The sequence below is a fragment of the Euprymna scolopes genome, chromosome 1 (assembly GCF_053919585.1).
Source record: "Euprymna scolopes isolate OS-2025 chromosome 1, ASM5391958v1, whole genome shotgun sequence".
NCBI classification, from domain to species: domain Eukaryota; kingdom Metazoa; phylum Mollusca; class Cephalopoda; order Sepiida; family Sepiolidae; genus Euprymna; species Euprymna scolopes.
In genome coordinates, this window is record NC_136482.1 from 139202997 (window position 1) to 139215436 (window position 12440).

The following is a 12440-nucleotide window of genomic DNA, read 5'->3' on the forward strand; positions in this document are numbered from 1 at the left end:
ATCACGAAAACTTTTTGAAGGTACTATTTGAGGCCAAAAAAAGGCGGGAGGGGGGGGGACAAAAGCATTATTTGAATATGTACGCAAAAATAATTTAACAAAATAATAATATTTAGTGGAGAAAATAATGAATAAAAATTAAACTAAAATAAAATAAAAACAAGCACGAAATAAAAATATGAATCAAAGAAAAAAAAAATTCAAAAAAATGAAATAAATACACGCGCGATTAAAAATAAAGTCTGGGATATATACGAAGAAAGTGAAAGAAAATGCTTTGAGGAAGCAATCATTAAAAAAAAATACGTTTACTTTTAAATGTTTTTATGGTTATATATTGATACATTTTGATACAATAAATGTTTTTATGATTATATATTGATACATTTTGATACAATAAATGTTTTTATGGTTATATAGTGATACATTTTGATACAATAAATATTTTTATGGTTATATATTGATACATTTTGATACAATAAATGTTTTTATGATTATATATTGATACATTTTGATACAATAAATGTTTTTATGATTATATAGTGATACATTTTGATACAATAAATATTTTTATGGTTATATATTGATACATTTTGATACAATAAATGTTTTGATTGTAAAATATTTTTCTGTTCGGAAAAAAAAAAAACTTGTTTCTTACTTATTTGCCGCGTTATTTGACCAAAAAGAAATTGGAGTTATCGCCCTCTAACAATAGCTGCCGTCTGCATACTGCACAAGTGCCCCCGTAATGACTTTTAAACGATACCCTCCCCCCATATTAATAATGGCTTTCGAAATAATGACGTTATTATTTCGGCGCGGTACAAAAATTACATAATACCGTGTTTTCTTTTTTGTTGTTTTGTAATAACCCAAGAATTGTTTAATCTAAATTAATTCTTCTAAATAAAATAATTACTTTCTTTGATAATACGTGTTTTCGTTCTTTTATTTTTGTTTCGTAACAACACAAAAAGTGTTAAAACTAAATTATTTTTTAAATAAATATATGGTTTCGTTTTTCGTATCTTGACTCCGTGATCAAGTTTATTTTTTAAAACAAGAGATAAAAATAATTTTAAAAATATTATGAGATGTGTATTCTCTTTTAAAGACAATTTCTTCTTTAAGAACGCTCATAAAATGTGTTTTCAATCGATATTTATTAATAAGGGGCCAGTTTTCCTACCTAGTAAAAAGGGGGGGGGAGTTTTCCGGGGACGAGTTTTACAAATTTTTGACAACAAAACAAAATGTAAATCCGTATTTTATAAACAACTCTTTGAAAGAAATGTATTTCATGAATTAAAAAGTAATAACTAACATGTGTTCATTAATTTCGTTTCATAAGTATATTCTTTTAGTATTAGGTAAAAATGAATAGACGATGCTCAAAATGTATAACATTTTGACCCCTCACTGTATTTAAAAATTCACCAAAACTCAGGAAATTAACAAATTTTAATGAAATTGGCATTATTTATCAAGTAATAATCACGGAATATAATGAACCCATTACTTTTATTTGAATCTTACTGGAAATGTATTACTTTGTTTAAACAAAAAATATCTTTACTAAAGTTATGGTTTTCAATATTAAAAAGAAATTATCGAATTTATTTTTGCTTTTTTTATGAAAATAAAGCATCGTAAATTGGAACAATAAAAAACGATATTCTCATTAAATTAAGTATTGTTGATTTAATATTTCCACACAAAAAATAATAATTGCAAAAAATATTTCCTCTTTCTTAACATTACATTTTTAACGTAAATTTTATACGTAAGATTTTAATATTTTTCTTGCATGAATGAACGTGTAATTTTCAGCTTAACACAATTTTTATATAATTTTGAAAAAATTAAAAAAATTAAAAAGTTTAAACGCAATAATACACAAAAATAATTTAATTTAAAAAATTAAAAATTATACGTTTACAATAGGAATGTACGGTTGCACGGCCGGAAAAAAAAGAAAAACCAGTCAGTTTTGTATGCCCTCTCTGTCTTCAACCCCAGGCGTCATTTTCGGATAGACATTTGACTTTCTGACATTTTAGCCTTCCGTAGAACTCATGCTAGACGAATTTTTGTTTGTTTGTATTTCACTTTAATAATAATCTTTGAAATAATCCCAGAAAATCAATGTCTATCTTTCAAAGGATTTTACAATGAAATTATTTAACTTCAACATTTAGCTGAATTAGTTAGCTCATCGTGAAAATATTTTCCACTATAACTTTTTTTCACGTGTAAAAATTTTTTTTTTTTCTTTAGGAAATTAACTTCTTTCAAATACAATCAAAACGTAATGTGAAACTTACAAAAGTATGATAAACTAGCTTTCAAAACTATGTTCCCCCTGTCAGTTTTCCGCCAATTAATGCGCGTACCTACTTAGTATATAGGACTTATAATTATTGTTGTTGCTATTGTTATCGTTGTTGAAGCAACCCTCTAAACAAAAGTGACATTCCTCTTTTTTAGGCAATTACATATGAACACCTCGAAAAACTTCACGGAGACATAGAAATCAATACTATTAGAATTCAGAGCTTCACACGGAAATTTAACGTAACATGAATCCTAAACTTCTGATCCATTCTAGTGTTTTAAGGCAGTTAATAAAATAAATTTGTTATCGCAGATGCATACAGCGCGTGTTTTTATTTGTTTTCATGGAGTATGCCAACATTTTAAGCGATCATGTGTGGTTTTATGAGTTTTTCAGTCGGGGTTAGAGTTAGTGGCAAAAAATAAATTTATATAAGAAACCGATCCCTCAGTATAATTTTTTAAATAATTCCTCTTTTTTTTTTTTTTTTCCTATGTTTTCAGAGTGTTCACATATAATCGCTTAAAAGTAAAATCTCATTTTGGAGGGGAGTGTTAAGGGTGTTATTATTAAGTATGTGTAATCTTATTTACTTATCTTACCACGGTGGCCGATTTAGACACAAGGTCGGTTTTTAATGTATAAAACCCTGCGTATCAAGGAGGAGCAAACTAGATTGTAAGAAATTTTTTAAAAATGCTTCGGTATAGAAGCACTGATCGAGGATAAGAGAATATGAAGTGTAGTATTTGAACAGATACTACGCCTTGAATTATTTATTCGCTGCAAAAATATAACACATAACATGAAATAAGATCATGAAAAATGGGGGAAAATAGGGAACGTTGTTTATCCTCTTATGTTATCTTAGCAAAAATTATTCCACTTGCCACAATACCAGATTTACTCTAGAGTTGTCCTATTTAAAATATTGCCAATATGTTGAAAATTTAATTTTTATATATGCATATATAATTATGAATTATAAATAAGTATATCTTATATTTTTATATATCTTAAACATTATATATACAGTGATAATTCGGTTGCTGAACGTTTCGGTGATCGAACAACTCGGTGTTCGAACAAAAAGTTGGAGATTTTTTTTATTTTGGACCGATTATCGAAACTCCCATGATGTGATCATCTAATGTCGAACATTTTTTTGTTTTAAAGTAACACTTGACACTACTTGATTTTTTTAACTGAATAAACGCTTTTAAAATAAGTTAAACCACTAAAAAGTTACAAAGATCGGTAGAATACGAATACTTAGAAAAATCATTTTTATTATTTTTTTTTAAAGTAACAGTAAACAAGTAAAAATATTTTTTAGAAATAGTATGGGATGTGTATTCTCTTTTAAAACCAAGCACGGTCAGAAAATGTGTTTTCAATCGATATTTATGTCCCAAGCAAAAATGGACGTGTTTTCCGTGGATGAGTTGTCCGGACACTTTATACTTTAATCTGTGTTATTTTATGATAATATATATGCGTGATAGGACGATAAATATTAGAATCGTTATATATATATATACCGCCGTTGCCCGGGTGTTTGGAGGTGTGTGTTGAGCAAAAAAAAAAGAAAAGGGTAGTAGGAAGGCAGGCTCGACCCTGTACCGCGAATGAGGAACAGAACGGGAAAAAAACTAGCGTCTTTGCTGTTACGACCGGAAGTGACGTAGGTTTAAATTTAGGCTAGACAATCGAAAATAGGGGATGACTTTCGAAAATATCGGTGAAAAAAGCGACCCCTCCCTGTAGAAAAGTGCCTAGTTGAGGGTGAAGATATTAATGTTTTTAGCCAATTTTTCGGTATTTGTCGTTTGAAACGTCGAGCTTCAAAACGATACTAATCCTGTGAAAATTCGTCGCCTCTGTCGAAAGTTTTAGGCAGACATGCAAACATACATGCATACATTGGTAGCTCAAACTTTTTATCCAAACCGATTAAAAAGCCCCAAAACGAAGATTTTCTCAGCCAACATTTTTTCATCTAAACGAGCCGCTATTAATCTGAACTGAAAGAAGGTAGTGGAAAATGTTGAATTTTGTGCGCTAGTTTTACAAAACTGGGACGGGAAAAAGAAATGTCCACAACAAACAACAGGACACATTCTATATCTTGCCCCTTTTTGGACTGGACAGGAAATTATTATCCACCTATATGCCGAATATACACTTCTGCTGTAGGCTACTGTCGGTTTCCGACATTCGCAACTACGAAGTGTTCGATCACTGGTGTCTCCAACACATCCTCAAGCTTTATATCACCAATCGCATCCCCATCAAGAGAGATTCTGAATTATCAGATTTGATGAGACCCTTTCAATGACTCTTATATTTTTCGGGTATATTACAATGTATACTTTCCGATGAAGAATTAAAAAAAAAGAGAATAATAATAAAAGATCCTATTAACGTATGATACAATACACCAGTAATTGTTGATTGTATTAATAAATTAGCTTATTATTATTATTATTATTATTATTATTATTATTATTATTATTATTATTATTTAAATATAAATTTACTTGTCCGAACTTCCGGTGTCACAAAAAACAGCATCATCGCAAACATTAATTAATGAGAAACGAATTTCCTCCTTTTATAGTCGCTCTTTATCAGTTAACAATCATTAAAACCATTTCCTCTCCAAAAATTAAAAAAAAAACATAGCTGTTTGTTTTTGGTTTCAGAATTGAAAATATCTGCAAACTGTACATCTTCAGAGAGAGAGAGAGAGAGAGAGAGAGAGAGAGAGAGAGAGAGAGAGAGAGAGAGAGAGAGAGAGAGAGATTGTGTGTGGATTTAGGCAGCATATTTTCATCTAAACGTTATAATATAGCACCTAGCGTTTCTGCTTTTTTTTAGTTAATTCTACTTTTCGTATAATTATAACTCTGTTAAGTTGCTGCGTATAGATAATCTTTTTCAGTTTAGTAATCGAGTAAAAAAATGGTATTTTTGCTTGATTAAATAATTCGAAATAAGAAAAATGTTTTTTTTTCTTTTAATTTAATTATTTTATTGTACAATAATTTATATCAGTTTGAAATATGTTAAACTTGAAAGAAAAAAACCTTGTTAATTACCGTTTTGGTATAGAAAGGTCCACTGATGTCGACCCACTCCTATGAATTCGGAATAGGAGCATGTAAGCGATAAAAAGCGAAAGTAGAATCAAGGAGACAAAAGCTACACGAAAACCAATAAAACTTTTATAACCAAACAATTGTCCACGTGGTTTTATCAACAGCCGAGTTTCAGAACGCCGACCACTGCGGGATTTGATAAAGCATACGTTACAACGTTAGGGTTTCTTCTCGCCGCTGAAATCAGGAAAGTGCGATTAACAAACGTGCCATTTCGCTGGTCAAATAGAAAAGGGGGAAAAAGAGAAAGAAACAAAGTTTTTGTTTTTCTTTTTTTAGTATTTGTGACCAATGGCTGAACGCTCATTGTCACGTGATCTTGGATTCCACATATGAGACATTATCGGACGCAAAATTGCTAATAAATTCGTAGCCAACTTTTTATGATAGAAATTCTTTTGCTACCATTTATATAAATTAATATAGAAATGGAACAGGTGCTCTTAATTAAATGGTAAATAACGCCATTATAAATCAGGATGTTTTTTATGTTATATGCTGTTAAAATATTAGTTTTGATTCGGACATTCTTATAATCTGGTGCGGTACTGCGGTGGCATTCTAAAATATGGTAAATAGGTTGCCGGGAGTAAAACGAAAAAGATTAATAACCATTTTTATTTATTTATTTATCTATTTATATTTATTTACTTTGCTACATCTTGCCAATTTACAAGCGAATTAATCTTATGTTATGAACCCAATCTCGCAAAACGGGAACTACTTTTTCTAGAATGTTTGATCGTAAAAACTGCTAAAAGATTATTTATGACTGCTTGAAACTTTCAATGCATTTATTCTAAGTGTGGGACTCATTAGAGCGGACGTATCCAGCGAAGAAGTGGCGAAGTACAACGAACGTATTCTCGTCATAGATTTATCTATCGCAGTTCTCTGCCCTTTGTGACATCTCAAACATAAACTTTGATTCTGTCTCTTTCAGTTCCGGCTCAAATTGAAGGACATTGCTACCGAGAAACAGTTGAAGAACGACATCTACTGCAAGAGGTGGCTGATAGGTAAGTTTAGAAAAGTTAATATAAAAGTTGAACTTAATTTATAAGCTAAATCAGATACAGATTACGGTCACACGCCGTCGGGGTCTCATCTTCTCTTTACGAATAATATTGGATTGTAACTTTTAGTGTATCTGCGTGTGTCCTCGCCTCTACATGACTTATTATTTTTAATTAATCTATGGTGTATTTAAATTAAAAATTCAATAGTGTAAAATACTAAAACAAATTTTTTTTTAATTATTTTAAAAAATTAATGTAATTTGGAAATTGATTTCACCACAATGCATTTCGGGATATATGTAAACAAGTCAGCCATTTTAATCAAGGGGAAAAATGAATTCGTTTGAAAGAAATTTGGAAGCAATTAATCTTTCAGATAGAAAAACATTTCTGGTTTTAAAATTCTCAGCAAAAAATCTTCATATAGCAAAATATTCGGAAATTGTTCGCATTCAATCATTTTATCAAAAGAAATTAAAACAGCATCACCTTAATTATTATAATCACCTTAACAACAATTATTATAATTTTATGAACATTTTTTAACAATTTTGTTCAATTAATACTAACTTTATGGTCGGACGGTAATGAAAAAATGTAATATAACTTCATAAATCCTACTTTAAGAGTAGTAATAATTTGGTTACAAAAACGAAACAAAAAAATAAAAAGCTGTAAATACGAGAAACGTTCCATAGTAAGACCTCTTACTTTTATTCCGCCCGAATGGATCAGAAGAAATTGAAAATTGTATTTTTATAATGACTGAACTTATACTATCATGAAATTTTCATCTCTCTGCTGTAGATATTGTCGGTATGAGGCTTTAAGAAAACAACCCCATGAACGTGTGAATTCCAGGCAAAAGTGCATTCAGAATGATGATGACTATGTAGAAAAATAAATTCTGGAACACAAAAGGTCGATCTTCGTAGCTCTTCAATTTTTAACGTTGAATAAAAATAGGAAGCATAACTTTTGGAACTATCTTCGTATATTTATAGATGAGGCAGTGACGTTAATTCATTAAACATGAACTCAGTAAATTGTGCGCATTATTTCGACTACTGATTCTAAATATCAGTTCAGCATCCAAAATGTCTGCTTCATTTAAATATATTTTTTTACCTTCTTGTTAAACGTTTTTTATATATTTGTAAATGGCTGTTAAGTGGCAAACGTTTGGATGACATGATAAACTTAAAATCTGCTTAATATTACGCATGTAATCTGAAGAAACACGCTTTTTAAATGAGTAAATATGCCAGTATAATCGACAAGATGGACACATTCGAACTGTCCGCCCATAGAACACAATTCAGTACGGCTGCTTCCCAGCCGATCTCAACACGGTCGTTTTCAAGTCTAATTCAATCTGCCCCGACGTTAATCTTAACGTTTGCCTGTTAAGTTATTCTTTTAATAGTCATTCTGATAGATCTTTCCAAAGAGTTGCTTTCTTCAGAACAGACAAGTAAAAAGACACCAGTTGCTTTTAAGGATTTTCTGGAGATTGTTTTCTTCAAAATAAGATAATTGACGTTTTTCTCCCAAAACATTTAACCAAGTTTGATGCTATTATTTTAGAAAAGAATATTGAAGTTACAAACTTACAAGTTTATTTTCGTACAAAAAATTATGTGGAGATTTAAAAACATATTAAAGTGTTCCAAACCGATGAATTATTACAAGTGGCGTTCGAAAAGTAATGCTTTCTACCTTTTATTCCGCCCAAATGGACCAGAAAGGGGTGCAAATTATATTGTTATGATGACTGAACTTATGCACTCATAAGCTTAAAGTTTCATCTCTCTGTTGCAGATATGGACGGTGTGAGACTCTAAGAAAACACGTATGGACGTGTGTCAGAAGCAGAGATGTGTTATTGAATTCCTCTACGCAGAAAAAATGAACAGATCAACATTCTTCGATGTCTGTTGAACATTTACGAAGCCGATGCAGTTGATGTCAGCCCAGTTAGGAGATGGGTCTATCGATTTCAGAATGCCGACAGAGATGTGAGTGACAAAGCGCACTGCAGACTGTTTCTATCGAGGTATGAAAAGAGATTGGCAAAAGTGCATTGAGAATGGTCGTGACTCTGTAGACAAATAAATTTTGAATCACAAAAGGACGCTTGTTTTAAGGGTATCACTCCCGACTTCGTTAGTTCTTTAACGGTTTAATACTTTTGGTATGACACTCGTAGAAATGGTCTATGAAACGCTAACATGCATTTAACAAATAAAAAACACATCCTGATGTCCGACTTATCATCAATATATTTTGATCCTAATTTTCACATTTTTGTGGCTTTGAATGCAAGTGAATATGGCATTAACGAGGTAATTCTTCCTTCGAAGACAGTAGTACACATCCAGTGCTTCAGAGTATATTCTTACAAAGGAGTTACCATATATCAAGGCCAAGAACCTACTCGAGGATATGGGTTGACGCCTGTATTGTAATCATTAGGACAGTAGCGTATTAATCGTAGTCAAAATTTTGTATAATTCGATTATTTACAATAAGAATTTGTTTACGATGGACTTGAAGACGACGATTTTGTAGTCGACTGGAAAGCATACCAGCGTAACAGAGTTCCACAAACGGTCAATTCTAGGAAAGAAACTTTGTTCTTAGATTCCACGTTTAGGTTTAAGCACCGATAGAGAGGGGGGATTTTTTACAGTGATTTTGGCTAGACGAATGTTTTTTTTTTGTGTGTTATGAAAGATTGTCGAGGGGATCATAGATTGGAGCTCAGTCGAACACTTGCCATGAAAATAGCGATAAAGCAGAGAAGACTCGCAACGTCTCTTCTGTGAGAAAGAGGTTGCAAAGAAGAGAAAAGATTACGACGTCTATTTTGAACACTGTCAAGACAAGATAGGGTGCTCCGAGCAGCACCCTCCCAGATGTAATAACGGTACTCCATCCTAAGACGGTCGAGAATGTATATCGTGAGATATCTATTGGAGCGCTAGAATGATTCAATAGCCAAATAAATAAAATTTAAAAAATGAATAATATTTTATATAAAAAATTCCATAAATTTGTGCACGGAAGAAAGTTCTTGTTACAACCGGATTATGGGTTGTCTATTGTCCATATATATGGATCAAGAAAAGTTATCCTTACTTATAAAGCCACTGAAGAACAATACTATTGAACTACGATTATAAAATGGAATCAAAAAGATTATTACATGTCAATGGTGTGTGTAGATTGATTCTAAGTTTTCAGAATAACAATTTTAGCACTTTTATTTGGCTAAGAACGAACAATTGAATGCAGTATGAAAATTACATGTAATATTATATGAAATTAAAATCAAGGATGCAAAAGATCATTTTATTATAACAATTATAAACAAGTTAACTTAACCGACACTCATTTAAAATGTTTGGAACTGCTACATTTTTATATGTGATGAAGTAATAATGCATTGAATTATTTGGATGATTCGGAATTCTGTTCTCATGTTGGCTGTTATTCTCGCAACATTTGTGCCAGTGTACTTCCACTATCTTTAGGGCATTTTGTCGTGTTAAACTCGGGAATCTGAATAGAATTTTAAACGTTCAAACGTAAAGCTTTATTTAATTCACGGGGATATTGCGGACTGATGGCGTAATTAATATAAGTACTAAATAATAACCAGTTCTAAGTGACAATATTTGCGGTCGATACTAAGAATACAATTATAAATTATTTAAGTTTTCTTCTCGGCCATGTTTGATGGAACGAAAGCAAACTACCTCCGTGGATTAAATAAAGGATTCCGTTCAGAATTTCGTACAGATTCACTAGTCCAACAAGAAAAAGAAAATTGAAGCTTACATTAACCGAAACGTTGTGAGATTGATATCCAGCATGAGAACAGCAGTCTGCATAATCCAAACAATACAAACTATCAATCACCATCTACAAAAATCCGAAATACTAATATATGCATAACGTAATGGGAATGGCTTCTTCATTTCAATAGGAATTTTAGAGGAATTCAATTTAGGTTATCAAGGAATATATCGTATGAAATACTTCTGATAAGCTTTACCTACGAAAGTCGTGTGCTTGCAGAAAAATCTGAAGTTTTTCGTACTCTTTTAATAGATCAATATTTTGATAGTGTGTAGAAGGGTGAATAATACACGGTACAATAAAGCTGACACGTCAGTTCTCACTAGATCACTAAACTTTGTCACTGGTGAGCCTGATCAGTACCAGATGAGTGACAATTTTGGAATATCAGGCGCTGTATTTAGGAGGATCATAGCACCTCCTTGCAAGAGTTGCAAGAATCTATACGCCGTGAGATGTACATGTAACTGGGGACTGCTTGTGAATTTAATATTCCCTTGATACTTCCCTTTCAGAAGAAACAGGTTTAACCCAGCTCGAGTGAATGCCGTTTAAAAAAAAGAATGGTGATAACCTAATTGTGAATGATGAGAAATGGTTAGGGAGAGGAGAAGAAATACAGAGGCAGCACAGCAATGGTCTATTATGACATCACAGTGTATTCTGAAATCGTTTAACTTTGTGAAAATTGAATGTTTTGGAAAGTGGGTGTTTTGTTTACTAATTCTATTAGAATTAAAAATGTATACTGTTTAAGTGGTCTAACCTTGTACTTTTCTTTTATTTATCTAGCTATTCATATATAATACATGCTAACATTTGCCCAGTGGATCATGGGTCGTCTACCATAATATAAAACATATGGGCGACAGTTAATTGATTTAGCCTGATAACTAGTTTTACATATGAGGATAATCACATTAAAGGAAAGCTTATGTTCAATTATGTTTAATTATTTAATCTATCTTGCTCTCATAATGATTCTCTTTTCGTTGTTGTCCACAACATTGAAAAAGATTTTCACTCCTATAATTGGTAACCATATCATTCTGTGCATCTTTCACATGTTTATTAAAAGACATCTTTCGTGGGATCTGAGAAATGCAGTCAGTTTTGCATAATGCGAAGTGAACCATAATGGCCAACGATTTTTTTTTAAATCGTCAACATAAAATGAAACAAGATCTTTTTTTTTTTTTAAACGCGAGTTCCAGGGAAGCTTGCGGCAATTACAACATCCTGCACTGTGTTTAATGTATAGAACTGTCCTCATTATTTAAATACGTAACCATGTGGAAAATAAATCCGTCTTTTCTTCTTTTCTTGTGTTCATTTTTAATTTTTCTTATTTTTAGCTCGCCAATTTAATGTTGATCAAGCTGTTGAAATGTTTAAAAATGTAAGTAATTTTTCTTTTAAAGTCTTTCGTCAAATAAAAACATCTGACTTTTTTCAAATGATCAACGTTTTTGACATCAAGACATTTTATTTCACTTTTTTTTTCAATTAAGTCTATTAGTTTTTTTTTTGGGGGGGGGTCCTATTACAAATGACATGTATGAAAAATGTGAACTAATTTATTTCAAAAGTAAACACGACACGTGCAGAATAAATTGATTGATACTATTGAAATTTAATTCTTGATATTTTCAAAATCGGATGATTTCATTCAATTATTTTGACGTTTTAATATTTTTCATTTTTAATCGGACGGTTTCATTCAATTTATTTCGACGTTTAATATTTAAAATTTTTAATATTTTTAATCTTTCGGGTATCTATTTATATTTAATTGTATAATGTAAAATGCCCCTTTTCTTAAGTATTAGATCCTGGACGTAGATTAACTAGAAGTGATTGCGCAATCAGTGCACCTATGCACACCCAATGTCGATGACCGATTCATACTTACATCGTCAATCACGATACCTTGGTCACTTGTTTCCCTCTGGTAAATAATAGAAATTTAAATAATTAAAACCAAAGAATTGTATTCGTACATTTCAGAGCACGGACTTAGAAAATAAATTTCGCTTGTCGAACGCTACAAATAGATAT

General features: G+C 31.3%; 2 protein-coding genes across 11 annotated transcripts in view; one reads left to right on the forward strand and one right to left on the reverse strand.

The window, feature by feature from the left end:
- LOC145273340 (retinal-binding protein-like) overlaps window positions 1-12440 on the reverse strand; it is a 381653-nt gene that overhangs the window by 341890 nt on the left and 27323 nt on the right. The gene's annotated exons all lie outside the window — the stretch shown is intronic.
- LOC145272760 (retinal-binding protein) overlaps window positions 1-12440 on the forward strand; it is a 368701-nt gene that overhangs the window by 190591 nt on the left and 165670 nt on the right. For all 4 annotated transcript variants that reach the window (XM_080127061.1, XM_080127058.1, XM_080127053.1 and 1 more), the window contains 2 exons: window positions 6443-6518; window positions 11738-11781. In XM_080127061.1, coding sequence (XP_079983187.1) covers window positions 6443-6518; window positions 11738-11781 — 120 coding nt within the window. The remainder of the gene's footprint in view (window positions 1-6442; window positions 6519-11737; window positions 11782-12440) is intronic.